This window comes from Oncorhynchus kisutch, linkage group LG14, assembly GCF_002021735.2.
Source record: "Oncorhynchus kisutch isolate 150728-3 linkage group LG14, Okis_V2, whole genome shotgun sequence".
In the NCBI taxonomy this organism is placed as follows: domain Eukaryota; kingdom Metazoa; phylum Chordata; class Actinopteri; order Salmoniformes; family Salmonidae; genus Oncorhynchus; species Oncorhynchus kisutch.
In genome coordinates this window covers 37,006,712-37,033,552 of record NC_034187.2, presented here as the reverse complement: position 1 = coordinate 37,033,552, position 26,841 = coordinate 37,006,712, and the positions used below count along the sequence as shown (strand labels likewise).

Below are 26,841 nucleotides of genomic sequence, written 5' to 3'. Positions count from 1 at the left end.
GGCCAGGCACGCTGAGCCGGCACCATCTGTCCTGGCTGGATGCTTACTCTAGCCCGTCCAATGCGGGGAGCTGGAATGTAGCGCACCGGGCTGTGCACGCGCACTGGAGACACCGTGTGCTTTACCGCATAACACGGTGCCTGACCAGCCTGACCAGTACCACGCTCCTTGCCGTGAGCACGGGGAGTTCGCTCCGCCAACCTCCCCATGTGCCCCTGCCAATTTTTTTTTTTTTGGGGGGGGGGGGGGGGAGTTGCCTCCCGGTCTTCCTTGCCAGCCTTGACCCTCTGTAACGCTGGTCCCCTTGTACGTACATTTTCCTTTATTTTTTAATGTCGCCAACAAAACAATAAACAACAAAAACGAACGTGAAGCTTGCTAGAGCTATACAGGCCACTAACAAAGACACCTACCCACAAAATACAAAAGGACAAAATGGCTGCCTAAGTATGATTTCCAATCAGAGACAACGACAGACAGCTGTCTGTTTCCCACCGAGTCACACCCTGACCAACCAAACATGGAGAATAAAAAGATCTCTACGGTCAGGGCGTGACAAGCCAAGTAGACAGGGGTCCACAGTGCAGCTGATATTCAGTCTGTCAACATAGAAATGTGTTGCTGCCATCTTAGTTACAGTCTTTTTCAGGTGACACCATGTCTTCTATATAAAAGGGGAACACACTCTACCCTACAAGAGAAATAAGCAGGATGGAAAAGAGCGAAGAGACGAAGGAAGAGAGGGAGGGAGGGAAGAAGGGAGAGAGAGAGAGAACAGAGTATTGTGTTTCCCAGTCTTATCTGGTGATCAGTTAATAAGCTCCTGTCTGAGAGAGATCAGAATACATCCAGGACTTTTAATCTTGCCGTTCACTGGGCCATCTGGGTCGGCAGAAGGACATGGAAGGGCACAGTTAAGGTGTGTGTGCGTATCCATGTGTGTGCGTGAAGGACATTGTTAAGGTCAAATTGATTAACACAATCAAGAGGAATAATCAGATCTCTATCACATCTGGCTCAGAGGGAGAAGGAGAGAGAGGGAGAGAGGGAGAGAGGGAGAGAGAGAGAGAGAGAGAGAGAGAGAGAGAGAGAGAGAGAGAGAGAGAGAGAGAGAGAGAGAGAGAGAGAGAGAGAGAGAGAGAGAGAGAGAGAGAGAGAGAGAGAGAGAGAGAGAGAGAGAGAGAGAGAGAGAGAGAGAGAGAGAGAGAGAGAGAGAGAGAGAGAGAGAGAGAGAGAGAGAGAGAGAGAGAGAGAGAGAGAGAGAGAGAGAGAGAGAGAGAGAGAGAGAGAGAGAGAGAGAGAGAGAGAGAGAGAGAGAGAGAGAGAGAGAGAGAGAGAGAGAGAGAGAGAGAGAGAGAGAGAGAGAGAGAGAGAGAGAGAGAGAGAGAGAAGAGAGAGAGAGAAGAGAGAGAGAGAGAGAGAGAGAGAGAGAGAGAGAGTGAGAGAGACATAGAGAGTGTGTGAGAGAGAGACAGACATAGAGAGTGTGTGAGAGAGAGAGGCAGAGTTGTGTGCCAGTGCTTACTGCTCTGTGGTATGGAATTGACAGATGGTGAAGGGTGGCAGGCAGGTCTCCCTCTGGTCTGACTGGCACTGTGCCACCAGTGGGAGGAAAACATGTTATTTTCTCTCCTAAAACCCAACTGAGAAGTGTACTTCCTCCTGACTTCTGTTCACACATCCGTCTGTTGCACGTGTGACCACCTCTCTCCCATGTCCATGTCCCTCCCTCTCTCTTTTGTGTTATTATTGTTGTATAACGGCTAACTGTGTGTGTGTGTGCGTGTGTGCGTGTATAGATCTCCCAGATGATATCTGATGGGTGTCGAGAGGGTGTGACGGAGGCAGTTCTGAACCGCTACAATGCTGATCGCCCCTCGTCCTCGCAGGCCCCTCCCACTATGCAGGTTACCACGGCAGCACCAACCACCACCTCTGCTGCCGCGTCCTTCTTCGCCAGGTAAGAAAAAAGCGGTACACCTTTATACAGTATAAACGCACAGACAGACAGCTGGACAGACACACAGATGAACACTGACACATGTCTGCAGAGTGCCTCAGCCCTTTGAGGAACACGAAGTTTGTGTGTGTGTCTGTGTTTGTGAGGCCTTGTAACCAGCTCTATATTCAGTAGACATGCATAAGTTACATAATCAATAATAGAGACATTGAGAATGACAGTACAATCAATAAAACACACACTACGCACGCACCACACACACACACCCTAGTATAGTCGTCAATAACTCAAGGTGATACATGAATAACTAACGTCAGAACATAAATAACTCAGTGTCTGACAGTTATGAAGATATCTTGGTCGACAACATCCTCATCAAAATGCTCTCCACGATACTTGCAGATCTCTGCAACGATGCACCTCAATTCAATGGACAACAATTGCGTTTTACTGAATTATTCACATTTGTGCGACATTGATATTTTCCTTTCAAAGTTAGTCGAAGGAAGTAAAATAGCGGTGGGCGGGATATTAGTAGTAAGCTAAATGGTCTTCAACTTACAGTTGGCTAAATGGTCAATACTTACAGTTGAAGTCGGACATTTACATTCACCTTAGCCAAATACATTTAACTCAGTTTTTCACAATTCCTGACATTTAATCCTTAATCCTGTTTTAGGTCAGTTAGGATCACTGAATAATAGTAGAGATAAGGATTTATTTCAGCTTTTATTTCTTTCATCACATTCCCAGTGGGTCAGAAGTTTACATACACTCAATTAATATTTGGTAGCATTGCCTTTAAATTGTTTAACTTGGGTCAAACATTTCGGGTAGCCTTCCACAAGCTTCTCACAATAAGTTGGGTGAATTTTGGCCCATTCCTCCTGACAGAGCTGGTGTAACTGAGTCAGGTTTGTAGGCCTCCTTGCTCGCACACGCTTTTTCAGTTCTGCCCACAAATTTTCTATATGATTGAGGTCAGGGCTTTGTGATGGCCACTCCAATACCTTGACTTTGTTGTCCTTAAGCCAATTTTGCCACAACTTTGGAAGTATGCTTGGGGTCATTGTCCATTTGAAACAACCATTTGCAACCAAGCTTGAACTTCCTGACTGATGTCTTGAGATGTTACTTCAATATATCCACATCAATTTCCTGCCTCATGATGCCGTATATTTTGTGAAGTGCACCAGTCCCTCCTGCAGCAAAGCACCCCCACAACATGATGCTGCCACCCCCGTGCTTCACGGTTAGGATGGTGTTCTTTGGCTTCCTCCAGCATCTTCACAGGTCCTTTGCTCTTGTTCTGCGATTGATTTGCACTTTTTGCACCAAAGTACTGTCATCTCTAGGAGACAGAACGCGTCTCCTTCCTGAGTGGTATGACGGCTGCGTGGTCCCATGGTGTTTATACTTGCATACTATTGTTTGTACAGATGAACATTGTACTTCAGGCATTTGGAATTTGCTCCCAAGGATGAACCAGACTTGTGGAGGTATACCATTTTTTTCAGAGGTCTTGGCTGATTTATTTTGATTTTACCATGATGTCAAGCAAAGATGCCCTGAGTTTGAAGGTTGGCCTTGAAATACATCCACAGGTAAACCTCCAATTGACTCAAATGATGACAATTAGCCTATCAGAAGCTTCTAAAGCCATGACGTCATTTTCTGGAATTTTCTAAGCTGTTTAAAGGCACAGTCAACTTAGTGTATGTAAACTTCTGACCCACTGGAATTGTGATACAGTGAATTATAAGTGAAATAATCTGTCTGTAAACATTTGTTAACAAGACATTTGTGGAGTGGTTGAAAAACAAGTTTTAATGACTCCAAACAAAGTGTATGTAAACTTCCGACTTCAACTGTATGTATACACCTACTCCAGATACTAGTACTACCACAGCAATGTACTATTCTGTCTGTGTTGATGCAGTTTACTAAGTTATTTTCAGAGCAGACATCAGATGACCCTCCAAATCCACAAATGTAGCTCCAAATCAAGTAGTTGAAATGTGAGGGCAGATTCAGGGTTGTATTTCACTAGGAGATACTTTGTGTTACATCCCCTCTCTAATCCTAACCTCAGCCCAAACGTCCCACTCTGCTGCAGAATCACGCCATTCATCCAGACAGGAGAAAGGAGACACTTTCTTTTTTACAACCAAATATATATTTTTCATGTTAATGGCATGTTACGGAAGGGTCCAGGCAGCTTTTTTTGTGATTTCACATGTTCTAGAGAAACCTACCCCAAACAGCAAATCACTTCCTCATCCTCGTTGTGTAGTTTGGGGCCCCTGAAAAAAACATGAACAAAATCTCAAACACCCCAAATGTCCTTTTAGAAACGGCAAAGCTCTCAGTATACTGATGCAGGTCTTTATCTGCAATGATATATTCCCTTTTGCTGCAAAGTTCTTCCTATTTCCGAGTTGTCTGAGAGCCAAATAGCATTTCTCTGTAGCTTACAGTTGGGTTTCCAAATTGTCTATATCGTACAAATTCATGAAAACAAATATTTGCTTTTTGGTCTTAATTTAAGGTTAGGGTTAGGCTAGGGTTAGCAGTGTGGTTAAGGTTAGGTTTAAGCTGAGAGTGGCGCATTGGTCTAAGGCACCGCATCGCAGTGTTGCAGCGTCACTACAGCCTGAGGTTCGATCATGTGTAACAACCGGCCGTGACCGGGAGTCCCATAGGACAGCGCATAATTGGCCCAGTGTCATTAGGGAAGGGTTTGGACCGTGGGGCTTCACCTGGCTTATCGCGCTCTAGGGACTCATTGTGGCAGGCCGGGCGCCTGCAGGCTAACTTCGGTTGTCAGTTGAATGATGTTTCCTCCAACAAATTGGTGCAGCTGGCTTCCGGGTTAAGCGGGCAGGTGTGAAGGAGCAAGGCTTCGCAGGACGCATGACTCGACCTTCGCCTCTCCCGAGCCTGTTGGGGAGTTGCAGCGGCCATGTACTGTCAAGATTGCAATTGGATGTCACGAAATTGGGGAGAAAAAGGTTTAAAAATATATAATTATAATCTATATTTCTTAATAACAGATATAGGTGCATATAGGTATGGATAAAGTGACTAGGATAGATAATAAGAATTAGACAACATTTTGATATAGACGGTGTTTATGACTTTGTGGCAGTGTTAACTAGTGACGACCGTATACTTGGTCGCTTTGCCATGGATCAAATAAAAAGTTTCCCTTATGTTGAGCTAGTCTGCATTAAAATGGTATAGGATCATTTTATAAATAACACAATTGCGTGATACGATTGCATCTGAGAACCACGCTCCCCCATCTTCGCAAGATGAATTAGTTTTGCATGGCCCGATGCCACAGTTGTGCAGGGTTGTGCAGGGTTTTTGACCATTCCATTGATCCTAAAGAGAAATCCGGGGAACCGCTCCAAACAGTTCAATAGCTAGCCATATTACTGGAGTTTATATTATTTTTATTTCTAGTCCGGATTTCTGGCCACAATTTAGACAATTTAGATAATCCAGCTTAAATGATAACAGAGAGAAAAAATTATATACAGCGAGGGGAAAAAGTATTCGTGGAGTTGCAATGATCATGAGAACGGTGAGGAATCAGCCCAGAACTACACGGGAGGATCTTGTCAATGATCTCAAGGCAGCTGGGACCATAATCACCAAGAAATAATTGGTAACACATTACGCCGTGAAGGACTGAAATCCTGCATAGCCCGCAAGGTCCCCCTGCTCAAGAAAGCACATATACATGCCCGTCTGAAGTTTGCCAAGGAACATCTGAATGATTCAGAGGACAACTGGGTGAAAGTGTTGTGGTCAGATGAGACCAAAATGGAGCTCTTTGGCATCAACTCAACTCGCCGTGTTTGGAGGAGGAGGAATGCTGCCTATGACCCCAAGAACACCATCCCCACCGTCAAACATGGAGGTGGAAACATTATGCTTTGGGGGTGTTTTTCTGCTAAGGGGACAGGACAACTTCACCACATCAAAGGGACGATGGACGGGGCCATGTACTGTCAAATCTTGGGTGAGAACCTCCTTCCCTCAGCCAGAACATTGAAATGGGTCGTGGATGGGTATTCCAGCATGACAATGGCAACAAAGGAGTGGCTCAAGAAGAAGCACATTAAGGTCCTGGAGTGGCCTAGCCAGTCTCCAGACCTTAATCCCATAGAAAATCTGTGGAGGGAGCTGAAGGTTCGAGTTGCCAAACGTCAGCCTCGAAACCTGAATGACTTGGAGAAGATCTGCAAAGAGGAGTGGGACAAAATTCCTCCTGAGATGTGTGCAAACCTGGTGGCCAACTACATGAAATGTCTGACCTCTGTGATTGCCAACAAGGGCTTTGTCATCAAGTACTAAGTCATGTTTTGCAGAGGGGTCAAATAATTTTTTCCCTCATTAAAATGTAAGTCAATTTATAACATTTTTGACATGCGTTTTTCTGGATTTTTGTTGTTATTCTGTCTCTCACTGTTCAAATAAACCTACCATTAAAATTATAGACTGATCATTTCTTTGTCAGTGGGCAAACGTACAAAATTCTGCAGAAAGCTTCTTTTGGCCTTAGAGTACTAACATTATTTCATAACATTCGGAACATGGTTTTAAGTATTCAGATACCCTTGACTTTCCCCACATTTTGCTGTTACAGCCTTATTCTAAATTGGCTTATATAAATGTTTTTCCTCATCAATCTACATACAATACCACAGTGACAAAGCAAAAACAGATTTGTTGAAATGTTTGCACATTTCTTAGAAATAAAAAACAGAAACACCTTATTTCCCTAAGTATTCAGACCCTTTGCTATGAGACGCGAAATTGAGCTCAGATGCATCCTGTGTCCATTGATCGTCCATTGGAGTGTCCATTGGAGTCCACTTGTGGTAAATTCAATTGATTGGACATGATTTGGAAAGGCACACACCTGTCTATATAAGGTCCCACAGTTGACAGTGCATGTCAGAGCAAAAACCAAGCCATGGTGTCGAAAGAATTGCGCTAAGAGCTCCGAGACAGGATTGTGTCGAGACACAGATCTGGGGACATGTACCAAAAAATGTCTGCAGTATAGAAGGTCCCCAAGAACTCAGTGGCCTCCATCATTCATAAAGATGAACTTCATTCTGTCAGCTGTGGAGGGAGTCTTTGCCAGACAGGAGGCCAGGGTCTGTGTTCTTGTAGAACATAAAGAACAATGTTAAAACAAGCAAATTAAGGATTCTAAGGTTGAGTTCAATAACAGCCCTACAGTGGATCTCAAGCTTTGAAGCTAAGCAATCTCTCTCCTTAACCAATACACACACATACACACGCACGCACACACGCACACACGCACACACACGCACACACACACACACACACGCACACACACACACACACACACACACACACACACACACACACACACACACACACACACACACACACACACACACACACACACACAGCTCAAAAACCTGAAAGTATGTCTCATACACACACAGATATTTTAAAACAATGAGAGTAGTTAGCAAAAAATAACATCTGCTGTTTTTATAATTCATTCCCAACACGTCACTTGTTTTGATAGCTCCACCACGCCACTTTTGGTAACGTGATAGCTACTAGCTACTAGCTAGCCTAAATGGCAGGATGGAGCTGGGGTTACAAGTTGGGAAGCTTGCCAGGCTAATGTTAGCTAGTAAACTTCCCACCCCCTATCTAGATACAGACAAACATTTAATGAACAAGAACAGATATTAGCTAGCTTGAGCAAAACTACTAGCTAGTTAATATATCTGTAGCTAGCTAAAGCATCAGAATGCTTAGCTGATCAACTAGCCCTCCTGTTGTTGTGTTGGAGTGACCTCAGGTGCTCCACTGCAGTTTGACACTGTATGTAGCAGATTGAATTCTGACAGTCTTTGCAGAAAAGACTCCTCCATCCTCGTACAGTTCAGCTGGAAACTCTCTGGCACTGTCCCTGGCTATTATTCTGGACACCAAGTGTTTATTCCTCAGCTCCTCGACTGTAAATCTGGGCATTTTTAGCTACATAATGTTACTTCGCTCCTCAGACAGCTGCCATTCACTCACTGAGCTTCCTGCACCACTCACACAGGGGATGGGCTACGGTTGGGAGAGTGGGACATCTCTGGCTACACTTTTGGTGGTTGAAATAAATGAAAATGAAATGAAAATGCAAGTTCAGCAGTCAATTTTAGTTAACTTTTCTATCAGCTGGCAGTGTATTTTCGCTTTAGATTCCTATGCGTTCCAATTTGAAATTCCTGTTGGTTCCAGACTTGGTGCATCGGTACCGCTTGCCGTGCGGTAGCAGAGAGAACAGTCTATGACTTAGGGCCGTCCTCTGACACCACCTGGTATAGAGGTCCTGGATGGCAGGGCCATTGATGGAGAGAGTGGGATAGAAAGAAAGAGACAGAGAGGGAGACTTTGACTTTTTGTCTTTCTTTAATGATACATTCTCATTAAAAAAACAAATATCCCCTATACTGCATACTCTCCTTGCCCTCTACCACACGATACAACACCACAAATCACAATAACCATCTTCCCCAGCTGTACAGACGGCCCGACCGATGCACCATATCTCCTGAAACATCTCCACACTTTTTGTAATTTTGGCCAGTCTTGACACCCCCTCCCAGTTCTTCCTGACCCACCTCTCCGAGCCCAGGTACACCCCCGAAATGTTAAGCCCTTCACAACCCCACTGCAAACCCCCTGGAGGCAGAGGAGGGGCCCTATCCCTCCATGCCCCACATAACAGAGCTTTGCTCTTGCCCCAGTTCATCTTAGCTGACAAAGCTCCTTTGTACACCTTCAGACTAGTCTCTAGTGCCTGCATATCCTGCCCATCCCTGCCCATCACAGAAACGTCATCTGCATACACTGACACTGCTATGCCTGTCAACACATCCATGACTCTCTGCAGTCTCCTGTGTCGGACGCCCCAGAAAGACTCAATAGCTAGTGTATATAACTGCCCTGATAGAGGGCATCCTTATCTACTGCCCCGCCTCACCCAGACTGGCCTACTGAGCCCCCCTCCCACCTTGACTATACATGTTGCTCCAGCATACAACATCTTCACACTGGTCAAAAACCTTTCCCCAAACCCAAACATCACATTAAACAGATACTCATGGTCCACTCAGAGTCCAGATGGGACTTCAGTCTGCTAGCGAGGACCTTGGCAAATATCTTGTAGTCCGCACAGAGCATTGCCAAAGGGCGCCAGCTCTTAAGTTCACACAAGTCTCCTTTTTTGGGCAGGAGAGTCAGAACAAGGCACTACAACATATGCGCATGTAGTAGAGAGACAGAAAGAGAGACAGAAAAAGATAGAGAGAGAGACATAGAGAGTGTGAGAGAGACAGAGGGAACGAGAGAGCGACAGAAAGAGGTACTACAATATATAATAGTATGTATATGTAGTAGTCTATTTAACTGTGTTGTACGTTAAGTCATCTCTGGTATCTTTGAGGCAGACACTGTCTGTAACAGCTGTGTTGCAGACTGTTCCCTCCCTGTGTGTTCTCTAGACTCTCCTCCCTCACACACTGACGGGCAAACTTCTGGCAATCTCACTGTCAAACTGTTAAGTGCTCATACTCATAATGTATATTATAGAATGCACTAAGTGATGGTCTATATGCACTATGTGCCACATACATTACGTCCTGTATAAACATTACATTGCATTGTATACACACTCTCCATAGCTGTCAGGCTGCGTCAGACACTGTAAATGTTTAATTTAATGGCGAGGTGAGCTAGCTGGGGGAAAGATATACTTGAGTGTAATATACAGGCACATGCTCGCGTGCACACACACACACACACACACACACACACACACACACACACACACACACACACACACACACACACACACACACACACACACACACACACACACACACATACCTATGAGGTACGACACTCCATAACTCTATTTTGGAAATTCATTTAGTTCCCTCCCAGGAATGTTATTGATTCCCGGTTTTCATCACTCTGTAGGTTTCCCCTTTGGCTCATATGGGAACTAGGGAAGGGAAGGGAAGTGAAGGGAAGGGAGAGACGGAGTGGGAGAGAGAAAGAAAGAGACAGAGACGTTTGTGTGTGCCTGCGTGCATGTGTGATTTATGAGTGTCATGCTGCTGTGTAGCAGACAGTGTTGGCTGTGGTCAAGCTGTAAAGCAGGTAAAAAGAGATGGAGGTCGTAAATTGTGTGGAGGTGTGTGTGTGCGATTGTGTGTGTGTGTTTTTGTGTTTCTGTCTGTCGCTCCTGTGTCTGACAGGTAACAAGGCCACTACATGAACACACACACACACACCTAGAGGACATTCCACACACTCTCTCTCCTGTCTATGTATAGATATATGAAAGCTGTGTGTTAAATGGTGCCGGTGTCATGACCTGTATGTCTGGATGAGGAAGTATGTGTGTGTGTGTGTGTGTGTGTCCAAACGGTCCGATTTCCCTCGCTGCAATTTATGGTCCTTTCTGATGTCTGACTTCCTCTCCTCTCTCACCCCCTTTGCCCTTTCTGACTCCCCTCTCCTCTTTTCCTCTCCTCTCACTACTCGGAGTATTGATAGCACAGAGAACAATGAAAGTAAGAGGATATGTGTAGATGATGTATCCAGTATGTGAGTGGGAGATAAATCCGAAACAGAGGATATGTGTAGATGATGTATCCAGTATGTGAGTGGGAGATAAATCCGAAACAGAGGATATGTGTAGATGTGGTATCCAGTATGTGAGTGGGAGATAAATCCGAAACAGAGGATATGTGTAGATGTGGTATCCAGTATGTGAGTGGGAGATAAATCCGAAACAGAGGATATGTGTAGATGATGTATCCAGTATGTGAGTGGGAGATAAATCCGAAACAGAGGATATGTGTAGATGATGTATCCAGTATGTGAGTGGGAGATAAATCCGAAACAGAGGAGATGTGTAGATGATGTATCCAGTATGTGAGTGGGAGATAAATCCGAAACAGAGGAGATGTGTAGATGATGTATGTGAGTGGGAGATAAATCCGAAACAGAGGAGATGTGTAGATGATGTATCCAGTATGTGAGTGGGAGATAAATCCGAAACAGGAGATGTGTAGATGATGTATCCAGTATGTGAGTGGGAGATAAATCCGAAACATAGGAGATGTGTAGGTGATGTATCCAGTATGTGAGTGGGAGATAAATCCGAAACAGAGGAGATGTGTAGGTGATGTATCCAGTATGTGAGTAGGAGATAAATCCGAAACAGAGGAGAGGAAACATGTAATGACAAAACAGATGAAGTGTCACGTTCTGACCATAGTTCTGTTATTTTATTCTTTGTTTTAGTATGGTCAGGGCGTGAGTTGGGGTGGGCAGTCTATGTTGGTTTTTCTATGTTGGTTTTTGTGTTCGGCCTAGTATGGTTCTCAATCAGAGGCAGGTGTCGTTAGTTGTCTCTTTTTGAGAATCATACTTAGGTAGCCTGGGTTTCACTTTTGGTTTGTGGGTGTTTGTTTCCGTGTGAGTGTCATCATTTATTGTTTTGATTCAGTGTTCAGTGCTTTCCTGAATTAAAATCATCATGAACTCTTACCACGCTGCGCTTTGGTCCGATCCTTATTCCTCCTAAAGACGAAGAGGAGGAAATCCGTTACAGAAACACCCATCACAAAAGGACCAAGCAGTGTGGTAACGGACAGCAGCAGCGATCGCAGGACTCCTGGACATGGGAGGAGATTCTGGACTATGTCACTACTTGGGAGGAGATAGACAGGTGGTCGGTCGATCCAGGGAGAGTGCCGGAGCCCGCCTGGGATTCTCCGGAGCAGTGTGAGGAGGGATACCGGCGAATGGAGTCAGCACGGCGGCGCGGAAGGAAGCCCGAGAGGCAGCCCCAAAAATGTATTGGGGGGACGCACATGGGGAGTGTGGCGAAGTCAGGTAGGAGACCTGTGCCAACTTCCCGTGCTTACCGTAGAGCGAGAGAGACAGGGCAGGCACCGTGTTATGCGTTGGAGTGCACGGTGACCCCAGTGCGTGTGCATAGCCCGGTGCGGTACATTCCAGCTCCTCTTATCGGCCGGGCTAGAGTGGGCATCGAGCCAGGTGCCATGAAGCCGGCTCTAGGCATCTGGTCTCCAGTGCGTCTCCTCGGGCCGGCGTACATGTCACCAGCCTTATGCATGGTGTCCCCGGTTTGCCAGCACAGCCCAGTGCGGGCTATTCCACCTCGGCGCACTGGCCTGGCTACGGGGAGCATTCAACCAGGTAAGGTTGTGCAGGCTCGGTGCTCAAGAGCTCCAGTGCGCCTGCAAGGTCCGGTCTATCCGGTGCCACCTGCATGCACCAGCCCTCCGGTGGCAGCCCCCCGCACCAGGCTGTCTCTCCGTCTTCTTCCTACAGGTGCTCCCGCCTGTCCAGTGCTGTCAGAGTCTTCCTCCTGCCCAGCGCTGTCAGAGTCTCCCGTCTGTCCTGAGCCGCCAGAGTCTCCCGTCTGTCCTGGGCCGCCAGAGTCTCCCGTCTGTCCTGGGCCGCCAGAGTCTCCCGTCTGTCCTGGGCCGCCAGAGTCTCCCGTCTGTCCTGGGCCGCCAGAGTCTCCCGTCTGTCCTGGGCCGCCAGAGTCTCCCGTCTGTCCTGGGCCGCCAGAGTCTCCCGTCTGTCCTGGGCCGCCAGAGTCTCCCGTCTGTCCTGGGCCGCCAGAGTCTCCCGTCTGTCCTGGGCCGCCAGAGTCTCCCGTCTGTCCTGGGCCGCCAGAGTCTCCCGTCTGTCCTGGGCCGCCAGAGTCTCCCGTCTGTCCTGGGCCGCCAGAGTCTCCCGTCTGTCCTGGGCCGCCAGAGTCTCCCGTCTGTCCTGGGCCGCCAGAGTCTCCCGTCTGTCCTGGGCCGCCAGAGTCTCCCGTCTGTCCTGGGCCGCCAGAGTCTCCCGTCTGTCCTGGGCCGCCAGAGGTCTCCCGTCTGTCCTGGGCCGCCAGAGTCTCCCGTCTGTCCTGGGCCGCCAGAGTCTCCCGTCTGTCCTGGGCCGCCAGAGTCTCCCGTCTGTCCTGGGCCGCCAGAGTCTCCCGTCTGTCCTGGGCCGCCAGAGTCTCCCGTCTGTCCTGGGCCGCCAGAGTCTCCCGTCTGTCCTGGGCCGCCAGAGTCTCCCGTCTGTCCTGGGCCGCCAGAGTCTCCCGTCTGTCCTGGGCCGCCCAGAGTCTCCCGTCTGTCCTGGGCCGCCAGAGTCTCCCGTCTGTCCTGGGCCGCCAGAGTCTCCCGTCTGTCCTGAGCCGCCAGAGTCTCCCGTCTGTCCTGAGCCGCCAGAGTCTCCCGTCTGTCCTGAGCCGCCAGAGTCTCCCGTCTGTCCTGAGCCGCCAGAGTCTCCCGTCTGTCCTAGCCTCCAGAGTCTCCCGTCTGTCCTGAGCCGCCAGAGTCTCCCGTCTGTCCTGAGCCGCCAGAGTCTCCCGTCTGTCCTGAGCCGCCAGAGTCTCCCGTCTGTCCTGAGCCGCCAGAGTCTCCCGTCTGTCCTGAGCCGCCAGAGTCTCCCGTCTGTCCTGAGCCGCCAGAGCCGCCAGTCTGTCCTGAGCCGCCAGAGCCGCCAGCCAGCCAGGAGCGGCCAGAGCCGCCAGTCAGCCAGGAGCTGCCGGAATCTCCATTCGGGACCCGTGGCAAGGGTCCCCAGTCTGAGGTCGGCGGCGAGGGCCGCCGCTCATAAGAGGCCATTTGGGCGGTTGAGGAGGCGGACAAAAACTATGGTGAAGTGGGGTCCACGTCCCGCGCCAGAGCTGCCACCGCGGACAGACGCCCATCCAGACCCTCCCCTATAGGTTCAGGTTTTGCGGCCGAAGTCCGCACCTTTGAGGGGGGGGGGGGGGTGTACTGTCACGTTCTGACCATAGTTCTGTTATTTTATTCTTTGTTTTAGTATGGTCAGGGCGTGAGTTGGGGTGGGCAGTCTATGTTGGTTTTCTATGTTTGGTTTCTGTGTTCGGCCTAATATGGTTCTCAATCAGAGGCAGATGTCGTTAGTTGTCTCTGATTGAGAATCATACTTAGGTAGCCTGGGTTTCACTTTTGGTTTGTGGGTGTTTGTTTCCATGTAAGTGTTTGGGCCACACGGTACTGTTTTGGTTTTTGTAAATTCACGTCATCGTTTATTTTTTTGATTCAGTGTTCAGTGTTCAGTGCTTTCTTGAATTAAAATCATCATGAACACTTACCACACTGCGCTTTGGTCCGATCCTTACTCCTCAGACGAAGCTTGTCTCAATCCCTCGTCTATCTAGACATATTCTCAGCTTGAGTCCCACTCTCAAGGTGCTTGAACATTAAACTGTGTGTGTCTTTTATGTAATGAGAACAACGGTTTACATTTAATTGGGAACACAATGACTTCCCCGACTGTTCATATTCCACCGCATGTCAGACCATCTTCCCTCAGGACACATCTTCCAAAGGTCAAGTAGGGGGATGCTCATATGTGTCCTATTTCATTGTATGTACAAGTGGGTATTCTGTACGTGGAAATTCGTTTTTTTTTGCATAACCCTACTTCCCCTGAGAGTGGGGTTGTGTTGACGGCGACCCTGGAGCAATTAGTGCCTTGCTCAAGGGAAGATCAATGGAAGATCACAGATTCTTCACCTTGTCGGCTCGGGGATTCGAACTAGCAACCTTTCGTTACTAGCCCAACGCTCTAACCGCTAGGCTTCCTGTCACCCTCTAGGCTTCCTGTCACCCTCTAGGCTACCTAAGCCTAATCAGAGACGCACATTGTGTGTGTGTGTGTGTTTGTGTGTGTATGCGTGCACACTGCACATGCTTGTGTGTATGCGTGTGTGTGTGTGTGTGTGTGTGTGTGTGTATGCGTGCACACTGCACATGCTTGTGTGTGTGTGTGTGTGTGTATCAGTGGAGGCTGCTGAGGGGAGGACGGCTCCTAATAATGTCTGAAAAGGAGCTAATGGAATGGCATCAAACACATGGAAACCTTAAGTTTGATGTATTTGATACCATTTCACCTATTCTGCTCCAGCCATTACCACGAGCCTGTCCTCCGCAATTAGGGTTTCACCAACCTGCTGTGGTGTGTGTGCTTGTGTGTGTGTGTGGGGGAATGATGGAGGCAGTCATGCATTACTGATAAGCCTGTGGTTGACTTGCTCTTTTGCTTCCAGACGTGTCCAGCATAGATCTCCTCTCATTACACACACCCCTCTTTCTTTCTTTCTTTCTTTCTTTCTTTCTTTCTTTCTTTCTTTCTTTCTTTCTTTCTTTCTTTCTTTCTTTCTTTCTTTCTTTCTTTCTTTCTTTCTTTCTTTCTTTCTTTCTTTCTTTCTTTCTTTCTTTCTTTCTTCTTTCTTTCTTTCTTTCTTTCTTTCTTTCTTTCTTTCTTTCTTTCTTTCTTTCTTTCTTTCTTTCTTTCTTTCTTTCTTTCTTTCTTTCTTTCTTTCTTTCTTTCTTTCTTTCTTTCTTTCTTTCTTTCTTCTTTCTTTCTTTCTTTCTTTCTTTCTTTCTTCTTTCTCTCTCTGTCAACACAACAAGGTCTCATGGTTCTACCAATTTGATTCTGACATTTGTCCACGTTTCGCCAAATGTCAAATTTAGAGTTTTTCCAAATGTCAAATTTCGACAGTTAATTTAGGATATGGTTACAGTTACAACAAAAACAACTCGACTGTTAAGTTGAGGGTTTAAGATAGGGTTACAACAGTAAACAACTCGACTGTTAAGTTGAGGGGTTAAGATAGGGTTACAACAGTAAACAACTCGACTGTTAGGGTTACAACAGTAAACAACTCGACTGTTAAGTTGAGGGGTTAAGATAGGGTTACAACAGTAAACAACTCGACTGTTAAGTTGAGGGGTTAAGATAGGGTTACAACAGTAAACAACTCGACTGTTAAGTTGAGGGGTTAAGATAGGGTTACAACAGTAAACAACTCGACTGTTAAGTTGAGGGGTTAAGATAGGGTTACAACAGTAAACAACTCGACTGTTAAGTTGAGGGGTTAAGATAGGGTTACAACAGTAAAACACTTGATGGTTAAGTTGAGGGGTTAAGATAGGGTTACAACAGTAAAACACTTGATGGTTAAGTTGAGGGGTTAAGATAGGGTTACAACAGTAAACAACTCGACTGTTAAGTTGAGGGGTTAAGATAGGGTTACAACAGTAAAAAACTTGATGGTTAAGTTTAGGCATTAGTTCCGAATGGTTAAGGTAAGGGATAAGGGTTGCGATAGGGTAAAACAAAATGAAAAAAAAGTCATAAAACGACTCAAATGATGTCAATTAGCCTAATCAGAAGCTTCTAAAGCCATGACATAATTTTCTGGAATTTTCCAAGCTGTTTAAATGCACAATCAACTTAGTGTATGTAAACTTCTGACCCACTGGAATTGTGATACAGTGAATTATAAGTGAAATAATCTGTCTGTAAACAATTGTTGGAAAAATGCCAAAACTATAGTTTGTTAACAAGACATCTGTGGAGTGGTTGAAAAACGAGTTTTAATGACTCCAACCTAAGTGTATGTAAACTTCCGACTTCAACTGTATGTAAATGTAGTAGTCTATTTAACTGTGTTGTATGTTAACTCATCTCTGGTATCACAGCGGGCAGACACTGTCTGTAACTGTTTCCTCCTGGATGTGTTGCAGACTGTTCCCTCCCTGTGTGTTCTCTAGGCAATCCTCCCTCACACACTGATGGTCAAACTGCTTCTGGCAATCTCACTGTCAAACTGTTAAGTGCTTATACTCACAATGTTTGTTTTAGAATGCACTTCCCTCTGTCTCCCAAAACAACCCCTCCTCACCCAGAGGTGACCTATCTCCTACCTCCTTCATGTCCACACCCTCTCCCCTTTCTACGCTAATTGACTATTCACCTGTGTTGAACATGTGTGTATTTGTCTTATTTTGTGTCTGCTTGTGTGTGTGAGTGTGAGTGTGAGTGTGTGTGAGTGTGAGTGTGTGTGTGTGTTTCTACAGTCTGAATTTCTGTGTGTTTGTGAGCGAGAGCCTTCATTAGAGGCCATCTAGCAGTGGATATGTCATTGTCAAAAGAGCAGAGGACCATCTATCCTGCTGCAACGTCCCCTAGGGACACGGGGGTTGGGGAATGGAGACCGAGAGTTGCTTGTGTGTGTGTGTGTGTGTGTGTGTGTGTGTGCGTGCGTGTGTTTGATCATGCCCATGATGACATTTCATTCACTCTAAACATGTTACATTCTCAGAGTAAATTGTCTGTACCTTTTGAACCATACATGGTAGAGACATGGGGGTGGGTGATTGTTTTTCTGACGCAATTCTCTACTGAATGGACATTTGTATAAACCTTGAATCATTTTATGGGTGAACATCCTATCCTTTCATTGAGAGGGAGAGACAGGAGTGCTTTCTTTTTGTTCCCATACTGTTCTTTGTGTTTGAAAAGGCAGTGTCCATTCTGTACATACCATTAAACCAATTTCCAATGAAGGATTCTGGAAAGAATATAACTGCCACACATAGCAGGTGTTTATGGTAATGCATAGTTAAGTTACCTACTCCAGTAGAACCATATACTGTTTGATACGGTTGTTTTTAGGACGAAAACTCCTCTCCTCTCTCTGCATGGCTGGCAGGTGTTTATGTTAATGTTTGAGTTGAGTGGGTGGTATTTTTACAGCCACTTTATAGAGATCATATGGTGTAGGAGAGACATAACACTACCCAGGGATTGAAAAACTACAGCAGTTCTCTCTCTCTCTCTCACTCTCTCTCTCTCTGACGTTCTTTTCATACTCTCTCCTTTCCTCTCTTGCACCATGTTTCGACTCAGCAAACAGTCTCTCTTTTTATTCTCTTTAACCTTTTTCCTGTTATCTCATCCCTCTCCTCCCTCCATTCATCTATCTTCCCCATTCTGTCCTCTTCAGTGGTGTGTGTGTGTGTGTGTGTGTGTAGCGAGAAGCAGAGAGGGAGAGATGGAGAAAGAGAGAGAGACAAAGACAGAGAGAAAATGTGAGCGAGTGAAAGAGAAGGGGGTGGAAGGAGGGGGGAAAAGGGGGAGGAAGGAGGGCAGATATGGATAGACGAGGGAGAGAGACATGAGCTCAATGAGGCCGTTGACTGCTATCTGAGAGGTGTAGGAAAGCCTGTTGTCCTTAGATGTTGCAAAGTGTTTGGTTTGGGTACCATGTTTGGCTAGAGACCAAATCAAATCAAATGTATTTATATAGCCCTTCGTACATCAGCTGATATCTCAAAGTGCTGTACAGAAACCCAGCCTAAAACCCCAAACAGCAAGCAATGCAGGTGTAGAAGCATGGTGGCAAGGACAAACTCCCTAGAAAGTCCAAAATCTAGGAAGAAACCTAGAGAGGAACCAGGCTATGAGGGGTGGCCAGTCCTCTTCTGGCTGTGCCGGGTGGAGATTATAACAGAACATGGCCAAGATGTTCAAATGTTCATAAATGACCAGCATGGTCAAATAATAATAATCACAGGCAGAACAGTTGAAACTGGAGCAGCAGCACGGCCAGGTGGGACTGGGGACAGGTAGTCCTGAGGCATGGTCCTAGGGCTCAGGTCCTCCGAGAGAGAGAAAGAAAGAGAGAAAGAGAGAATTAGAGAGAGCATAGTTAAATTCACACAGGACACCGGATAAGACAGGAGAAGTGCTCCAGATATAACAAATTGACCCTAGCCCCCCGCCACATAAACTACTGCAGCATCAATACTGGAGGCTGAGACAGGAGGGGTCAGGAGACACTGTGGCCCCATCCGATGACACCCCCGGACAGGGCCAAACAGGAAGGATATAACCCCACCCACTTTGCCAAAGCACAGCCCCCACACCATTAGAGGGATATCTTCAACCACCAACTTACCATCCTGAGACAAGGCAGAGTATAGCCCACAAAGATCTCCGCCACGGCACAACCCAAGGGGGGGGGGCGCCAACCCAGACAGGAAGATCACATCAGTGACTCAGATGAAATACTATTAGTGGAGAGGAGAATGCACTGCACTGGATAATTTACTCTATGCTGGGGTAATATCCAACGGATACACACACACACACACACACACACACACACACACACACACACACACACACACACACACACACACACTCACACTCACACTCACACTCACACACACACACACACTTTCTAGCACTGTAATTGTGGTCCTAACTGAGTCACTTAGCCTGCAGGATTGAAGACTAAACAGATGCTAATTGGTGTTTCTCAGTAAATTCAGCATTATTCTGGCCAGAGGAGAGAACACATTTACAGGGAAAGCTACTTTATTTAGTAGGAGTTTAGAAACATAATGTCTATAGTGTCTATTGCAGTGTTCCTCAGCCTGCAGTTTGGAGGCCAGCACTGGCCCCTGGAATGTTGCAGACCGGCACCTCAAATGGTTAACTGTCACGCCCTGGTCGAAGTATTTTGTGTTTATCTTCATTTATTTGGTCAGGCCAGGGTGTGGCATGGGTTTTTGTATGTGGTGTGTATGTATTGGGATTGTAGCTTAGTGGGGTGTTCTAGTTAAGTCTATGGCTGTCTGAAGTGGTTCTCAATCAGAGGCAGGTGTTTATCGTTGTCTCTGATTGGGAACCATATTTAGGCAGCCATATTCTTTGAGTGTTTCGTGGGTGATTGTCCTTAGTGTCCTTGTTCCTGTCTCTGTGTTAGGTTACACAAGTATAAGCTGTTTCGGTTTTCGTTACGTTCTTTGTTTTGTAGTGTTTATAATTGATTCGTGTTTTACGTTTGTTTATTAAACATGGATCGCAATCTACACGCTGCATTTTGGTCCGACTCTCCTTCACCACAAGAGAACCGTTACATTAACTTACACTGTTTCAGTCATTTCTACAATGGAGGAGAAAAAGGACTATATGAAATCCCCAGTTTATGCTACAAAACCAACCTTAAAATAGGTTATATTTGACTCAAAAGTCTATGACATTAGAGCAAGGTATTGTTGGCAGAATAGATGGATGCAGTTCAATGCATGATTAATATAATTCACCAATACATTTTTTGCAGTCCAACAAATTTTGCTGTCAGGTTGCAAATCACAACTGGTACATTGTTTGCTGCTTCCAGCTATTTGGGATACACTGTTTCAGTTTCAATGGCTCAATATTCTGTACAAAAACCGACGAACGTACCGAAGCCTCGGAATGTCAATACAATCAAACCAGCAAGGACAATGATCACAAGTCAGTCATAACGTGGCTAATAGGCTAGCTTATCTATTTATGTAACTATTTATTTATCAAGCTAAAAACACGGAGCCTAACATTAGCTAGCTAGCTGCTGGGAGGATGTCAAGTCACAAGTCATTGGATGAGTGGGTGAATGGACACCTTTTCCCCCAATATCGTTTATCAGTGGAGATGCAGTCGCCATTTGGTTAGCTAGAAAGAAATGAATCGATTGCTAGGTAGCTATGCTGAACTTGAACGACTGTTAGCATATCTCTTAGTTGTCAATGAAATGTATTTGGCATCATTCAAATGGGCGGGCAGGCAGGCCAGTTCCCACTCAGTTGTCAAAACATGGGTTGGGACCAGCATGCATTGGCAGGCAAGCTGCAGAAGGGCGAGCAGGCTACCATTCTCCATCGTTTATCGGTGCAACTACCAGCTGAAAAGATGTGGGAGGGTTTATCTACTGTTCCCCCTCGTTAGATTTTAGCTCATCTCGCTCCGGCTAACATTAGTTGTTAATCTTGTTGTTGATGTGCATACGCAATTGAGAGAGAGAGAGAGAGAACCTAACTGTTCATGGTTGTTTGATCAATAGGACTGTGAAGTTCCCAAATGTAAGACAACTCCTGGGGGAATTTACATATTTGCAGAAATCCATTCAGGTGTATTTTGTGACTTTTGGCAAATGTGTTCTAATGATCTAAAGTCACGCTGTAGCTACAGCCTGTAAACACACAGTCCAGTTCAAAGTGAATGATGGCAGGCTCGTGTGGCAAATGACTTATTTGCATATAGGCCTACTGTAGCTCTGATGAGCTATGTTGCACTGGTCTGTGTAGAGTCCAAACCTGGACAAGACAGATGTTTTTTTTAGGTTTTATTTGCTGCTGTGTCTATTAATTGTCCAAACGCACGGCCCACTTAAACAACTCTCTCCAGCACTGTACAGGTGACTCATGATTTTAGTAGGAGACCTGAGCTGCAATGTTAATAGGAGCTATAGGAACATTGGACGTGCTACATACACTCTGTGTGTGTGTGTGTGTGCATACTGTATGCGTGCTTACGTGTGTGGCTTATGTTGGAGACCTCTCCTCTTTACAGCCCAGGTCTCCCAATTAGCCTTAACCCCCCTTAACCCTCTCTCTCTCTCTCTCTCTCTCTAAACATTACACATACAGAAGTTTCAAAACAATAAAGACATTACAAATGTCATATTATATATATACAGTGTTTTAACAATGTACAAATGGTTAAAGGACACAAGATAAAATAAATAAGCATAAATATGGGTTGTATTTACAATGGTGTGTGTTCTTCACTGGTTGCCCTTTTCTCGTGGCAACAGGTCACAAATCTTGCTGCTGTGATGGCACACTGTGGAATTTCACCCAGTAGATATGGGAGTTTATCAAAATTGGATTTGTTTTCGAATTCTTTGTGAATCTGTGTAATCTGAGGGAAATGTGTCTCTCTAATATGGTCATACATTGGGCAGGAGGTTAGGAAGTGCAGCTCAGTTTCCACCTCATTTTGTGGGCAGTGAGCACATAGCCTGTCTTCTCTTGAGAGCCAAGTCTGCCTATGGTGGACTTTCTCAATAGCAAGGCTATGCTCACTGAGTCTGTACATAGTCAAAGCTTTCCTTAATTTTGGATCAGTCACAGTGGTCAGGTATTCTGCCGCTGTGTACTCTCTGTGTAGGGCCAAATAGCATTCTAGTTTGCTCTGTTTTTTTGTTAATTCTTTCCAATGTGTCAAGTAATTATCTTTTTGTTTTCTCATGATTTGGTTGGGTCTAATTGTGCTGCTGTCCTGGGGCTCTGTAGGGTGTGTTTGTGTTTGTGAACAGAGCCCCAGGACCAGCTTGCTTAGGGGACTCTTCTCCAGGTTCATCTCTCTGTAGGTGATGGCTTTGTTATGGAAGGTTTGGGAATCGCTTCCTTTTAGGTGGTTATAGAATTTAACGGCTCTTTTCTGGATTTTGATAATTAGTGGGTATCGGCCTAATTCTGCTCTGCATGCATTATTTGGTGTTCTACATTGTACACAGAGTAGATTTTTGCAGAATTCTGCGTGCAGAGTCTCAATTTGGTGTTTGTCCCATTTTGTGAAGTCTTGGTTGGTGAGCGGACCCCAGACCTCACAACCATAAAGGGCAATGGGCTCTATGACTGATTCAAGTATTTTTAGCCAAATCCTAATTGGTATGTTGAAATTTATGTTCCTTTTGATGGCATAGAATGCCCTTCTTGCCTTGTCTCTCAGATCGTTCACAGCTTTGTGGAAGTTACCTGTGGCGCTGATGTTTAGGCCAAGGTATGTATCGTTTTTTGTGTGCTCTAGGGCAACCGTGTCTAGATGGAATTTGTATTTGTGGTCCTGGTGACTGGACCTTTTTTGGAACACCATTATTTTGGTCTTACTGAGATTTACTGTCAGGGCCCAGGTCTGACAAAATCTGTGCATAAGATCTGGGTGCTGCTGTAGGCCCTCCTTGGTTGGTGACAGAAGCACCAGATCATCAGCAAACAGCAGACATTTGACTTCGGATTCTAGTAGGGTGAGGCCGGGTGCTGCAGACTTTTCTAGTGCCTGCGCCAATTCGTTGATATATATGTTGAAGAGGGTGGGGCTTAAGCTGCATCCCTGTCTCACCCCACGACCCTGTGTGAAGAAATGTGTGTGTTTTTTGCCAATTTTAACCGCACACTTGTTGTTTGTGTACATGGATTTTATAATGTCGTATGTTTTACCCCCAACACCACTTTCCATCAGTTTGTATAGAAGACCCTCATGCCAAATTGAGTCGAAGGCTTTTTTGAAATCAACAAAGCATGAGAAGACTGTCTTTGTTTTGGTTTGTTTGGTTGTCAATTAGGGTGTGCAGGGTCTCTCTCTCTCTCACTCTCTCTCTCTCTCTCTCTCTCTCTCTCTCTCATGTAATGTTTGCTCTTCATCTGTGACCACTTAAAACACTGTCTTACATAATGATCACCACGATTAAACTATTCATCTATTTAACTTAAACTGTGGATGTAGAGTTGAAGATAAATAAGTTATGGGTATATTGGGTCATACGGGATAAGAAGAGAGCAGGGAGAGAGGGACAGATACGGTGTCAGTTCATTTGCGTCAATGAGTGATATCTGTGAAGGGAGTAGTACACAGCATTGTTTGAGATCTTCAGTTTCTTGGCAATTTCTCGCATGGAATAGCCTTCATTTCTCAGAACAAGAATAGACTGACGAGATTCAGAAGAAAGATCTTTGTTTATGTTTTTTGAGCCTGTATCGAACCCACAAATGCTGATGCTCCAGATACTCAACTAGTCTAAAGGCCAGTTTTACTGCTTCTTTAATCAGGACAACAGTTTTCAGCTGTGCTAGCATTACTAAAGGGTTTTCTAATGATCAATTAGCCTTTTAAAATTATAAACTTGGATTAGCTAACACAACGTCCCATTGGAACACGGGAGTGATGGTTGCTGATAATGGGCCTCTGTACACCTATGTTGATATTCCATAAAAATCCAGCTTCAATAGTCATTTACAACATTAACAACTTTTTTCAATTTTATGTTGTTTTAATGGACAAAAAATGTGCTTTTTGTTCAAAAACAAGGACATTTCTAAGTGACCCCAAACTCTTCAACGGTAGTATATAAACACATACACACAAAATGCAGTGTTTGACACACTGCTAACCTCCTGGCAGGTACCAGACCTGAGTTTCCATGACTACCGCCAGAGCCTTCAGAAACACCTTTGGTTCCTGTAAACGTTTTTGTGTTGAAAGCACTGAAGCCTGACATCAGTGTGTGTGTATGTGTGCCAAGCCTGTGTACTGCTTATTCAAGCAACCAGTCACCGTAACCAGACAGCACCAAGAAGACACCTGTGGCTTTAACCACTATAGTTGCATTTTGTGTCCACGCACTCACACACACACACACACACAAGCACACACACACACACAGCTATTCTGGCAGGATTCTATGAGACAGGTCCTGGGTGTGTGTGATGGGCTTCACTCCCTGTATCTCTGTTAGTTTGTATCTTCTCCCACAGATAGATTTGGATGACAAACCTCTGCATGAATGTGTAGTAGTAGTATTTATTAGGATCCCCAATTACTCTTTCTGGGGTCCAAACAGGAAGCAAAATACAACATATAAAATACATCATATTTTATATGCTGTAACGTAACAAAATGTGGAAAAAGGGAAGGGTCTGAATACTTCCGAATGCACTGTATATGGTCTATTTGCATATTGGCCTACTGCAGCTCTGGTTATGCCGCACTGGTCTGTGTAGATTCTTGCATGTCATTGCAATAAAATCCTACTCCGATGCGTTCTACCTACATCAAAATCTCTTGCATAATTCATTTTCTTTTGGGGTGTTAATTTGAAATGGGCTAATATTGCGTTGATTCGATTACAATTGCCACAGTAGAGGGAAACGTTAATAGTCTTACCAGGGAAAACTCTCGAGCAGCTTTCACCAACCTTTTCTGAGTCACGATCACCTTCTGAGTCACGATCACCTTCTGAGTCACGATCACCTTCTGAGTCACGATCACTTTCTGAGTCACGATCACTTTCTGAGTCACGATCACTTTCTGAGTCAAAATGCAAGCCGAGATCTACCGCTCAGATCATTTTTTTAACATGACTTACAAAATGTAAGCCTACGCAACAGTCTGAGCGGAGGGAGAGAGCAGCAGCCTGAGGGTCCGCCTTTCAACATCTCTCTGCTCTCCCTTTCCTCCACTGATAATTACCGAAAAGGGACACCGTCTTCCAGCGGATGGCAGAACTTGAGTCGCACCACATTATTTATGCCTCATACACAAATTCATGTTGTTACTCCTATGTACAGAGAAAGTGAAATATTCCTAGATTAACATTTTTAAAAAAGACCCAAACCGCTAATAATAACAACAACGCAAGCCTATCGATACATTTTCCTACTCATTCATTACCGCTGCAGTGCTTGTTGTAGCGCTGAGTGGAAGTAGGAAGAATGCGCATTTTATGGCTTATGAAAGCGTTGAACACAAAGTGTTGACAGTAGTGCTGAGTAAGAACTTAACCATGAACTCACTCTTGACAGTCTCTCTCTAGTTATGGTTTCAAACATTTTAAAATCTCACAGTATCAACTTCGCTGTATCTTTCTTATATGCCTGCTACATTACTACAGGCATGGTGATCTGAGCCATCTGATTGGCTAGCGGTTAGCCTATTATGCTCTTGATTGTCTCTCCGGGCCGGTGTCTTCTTGGTGCTGTCTGATTACGGTGACTGGTTGCTTGAATAAGCAGTACACAGGCTTGGCACACATACACACACACTGATGTCAGGCTTCAGTGCTTTCAACACAAAAACGTTTACAGGAACCAAAGGTGTTTCTGAAGGCTCTGGCGGTAGTCATGGAAACTCAGGTCTGGTACCTGCCAGGAGGTTAGGAGTGTGTCAAACACTGCATTTTGTGTGTATGTGTTTATATACTACCATTGAAAAGTTTGGGGTCACTTAGAAATGTCCTTGTTTTTGAACAAAAAGCACATTTTTTGTCCATTAAAATAACATTGAATTGATCAGAAATACAGTGTAGATGTTGTAAATGCTGCGCGCACTCAACACACACACACAAACACAGCTCGCCTTCGACACATTCAGCAATCTGCCGCTTCACTTGCAATACCAGAACACACACAGCAGACATCATGTCCACACACCACCGTTACTACTGTAGCTGGAGGCATTTTTGGGGGGTAGGCAGTGCCTTCCTTTCCTTCTATTTGTTTAGAATTGAATCGATTTAACACACATGTCCTATTTCCAGCTCTATGTGGGGCTGAAGGACATTAACCCTATAACCTCTAACCCAGCCTTACAGTATATAAGCTAGTGTTGTCACATTGCTGTCCTCCCTTCTTATGATGATCAGTGACCTCAGAGACAGACATTCTACCAATCTCTTTCTCTCTCTCTCTCTCTCTCTGTCCCCTCTCTCTTTCTCTTTCATTCTGCCGCACATCGATTGACTTAATTCAATCATTCAATCAACATTCCCCTCAACTTCTCCCTCGGAGCTGAGAGCTGAAGATATTTTCTCTCTTTTTATCTTTCACTCTCTCTCCGTCTTTAACTCTTTCCTTCTCTCCCTCTCTCTCTCTGCTTCTCTCTCCTTCCCTCTCCCTCTGTCGCTCTCTTTCTTTCACTCTCTCACACACTCTCCCCCACCCTCTCAATGTCCGGTTTTATCTCTGCTTCTCTCTCATCTTCTCGCCTCTCTGCTTCTTCTGCTTCTTCTATCCTTCTCTCGCCTTCGCCTTCTCTCTCTCTCTTCTCATCTCTCTCTCTCCTAACTCGTACTCACTCTCTCGTCTCTCTCTCTCTCTCATCAGCTCTCTCTCTCGATCCTCCTCTCTCTCTCTCGCTCCTCTCTCCTCTCCTCTCTCTCTCTCTCTCTCTCTCCTCTCTCTCTCTCTCTCTCGCTCTCTCTCTCTCCGTCCTCCTCTCTCTCTCTCTCGCTCTCTCTCTCTGCCTCTCATTCAATGGTGGCATTATTGGCATGGGAAACGTGTTTAAACATTACCAAAGCAAGTGAGGTGAGATAATATTCAAAAGTGAAATAATAATACAAAGTTAACAGTACTCTC

General features: G+C 45.4%; 1 protein-coding gene across 2 annotated transcripts in view; it reads left to right on the top strand.

Annotated features, from left to right (window-relative positions):
- Positions 1-26,841, top strand: part of kif26ba (kinesin family member 26Ba) — a 169,165-nt gene that overhangs the window by 64,637 nt on the left and 77,687 nt on the right. For both annotated transcript variants that reach the window (XM_031788328.1, XM_031788327.1), the window contains exon 4: positions 1,800-1,960. In XM_031788328.1, the coding sequence (XP_031644188.1) occupies positions 1,800-1,960 (161 nt within the window). The remainder of the gene's footprint in view (positions 1-1,799; positions 1,961-26,841) is intronic.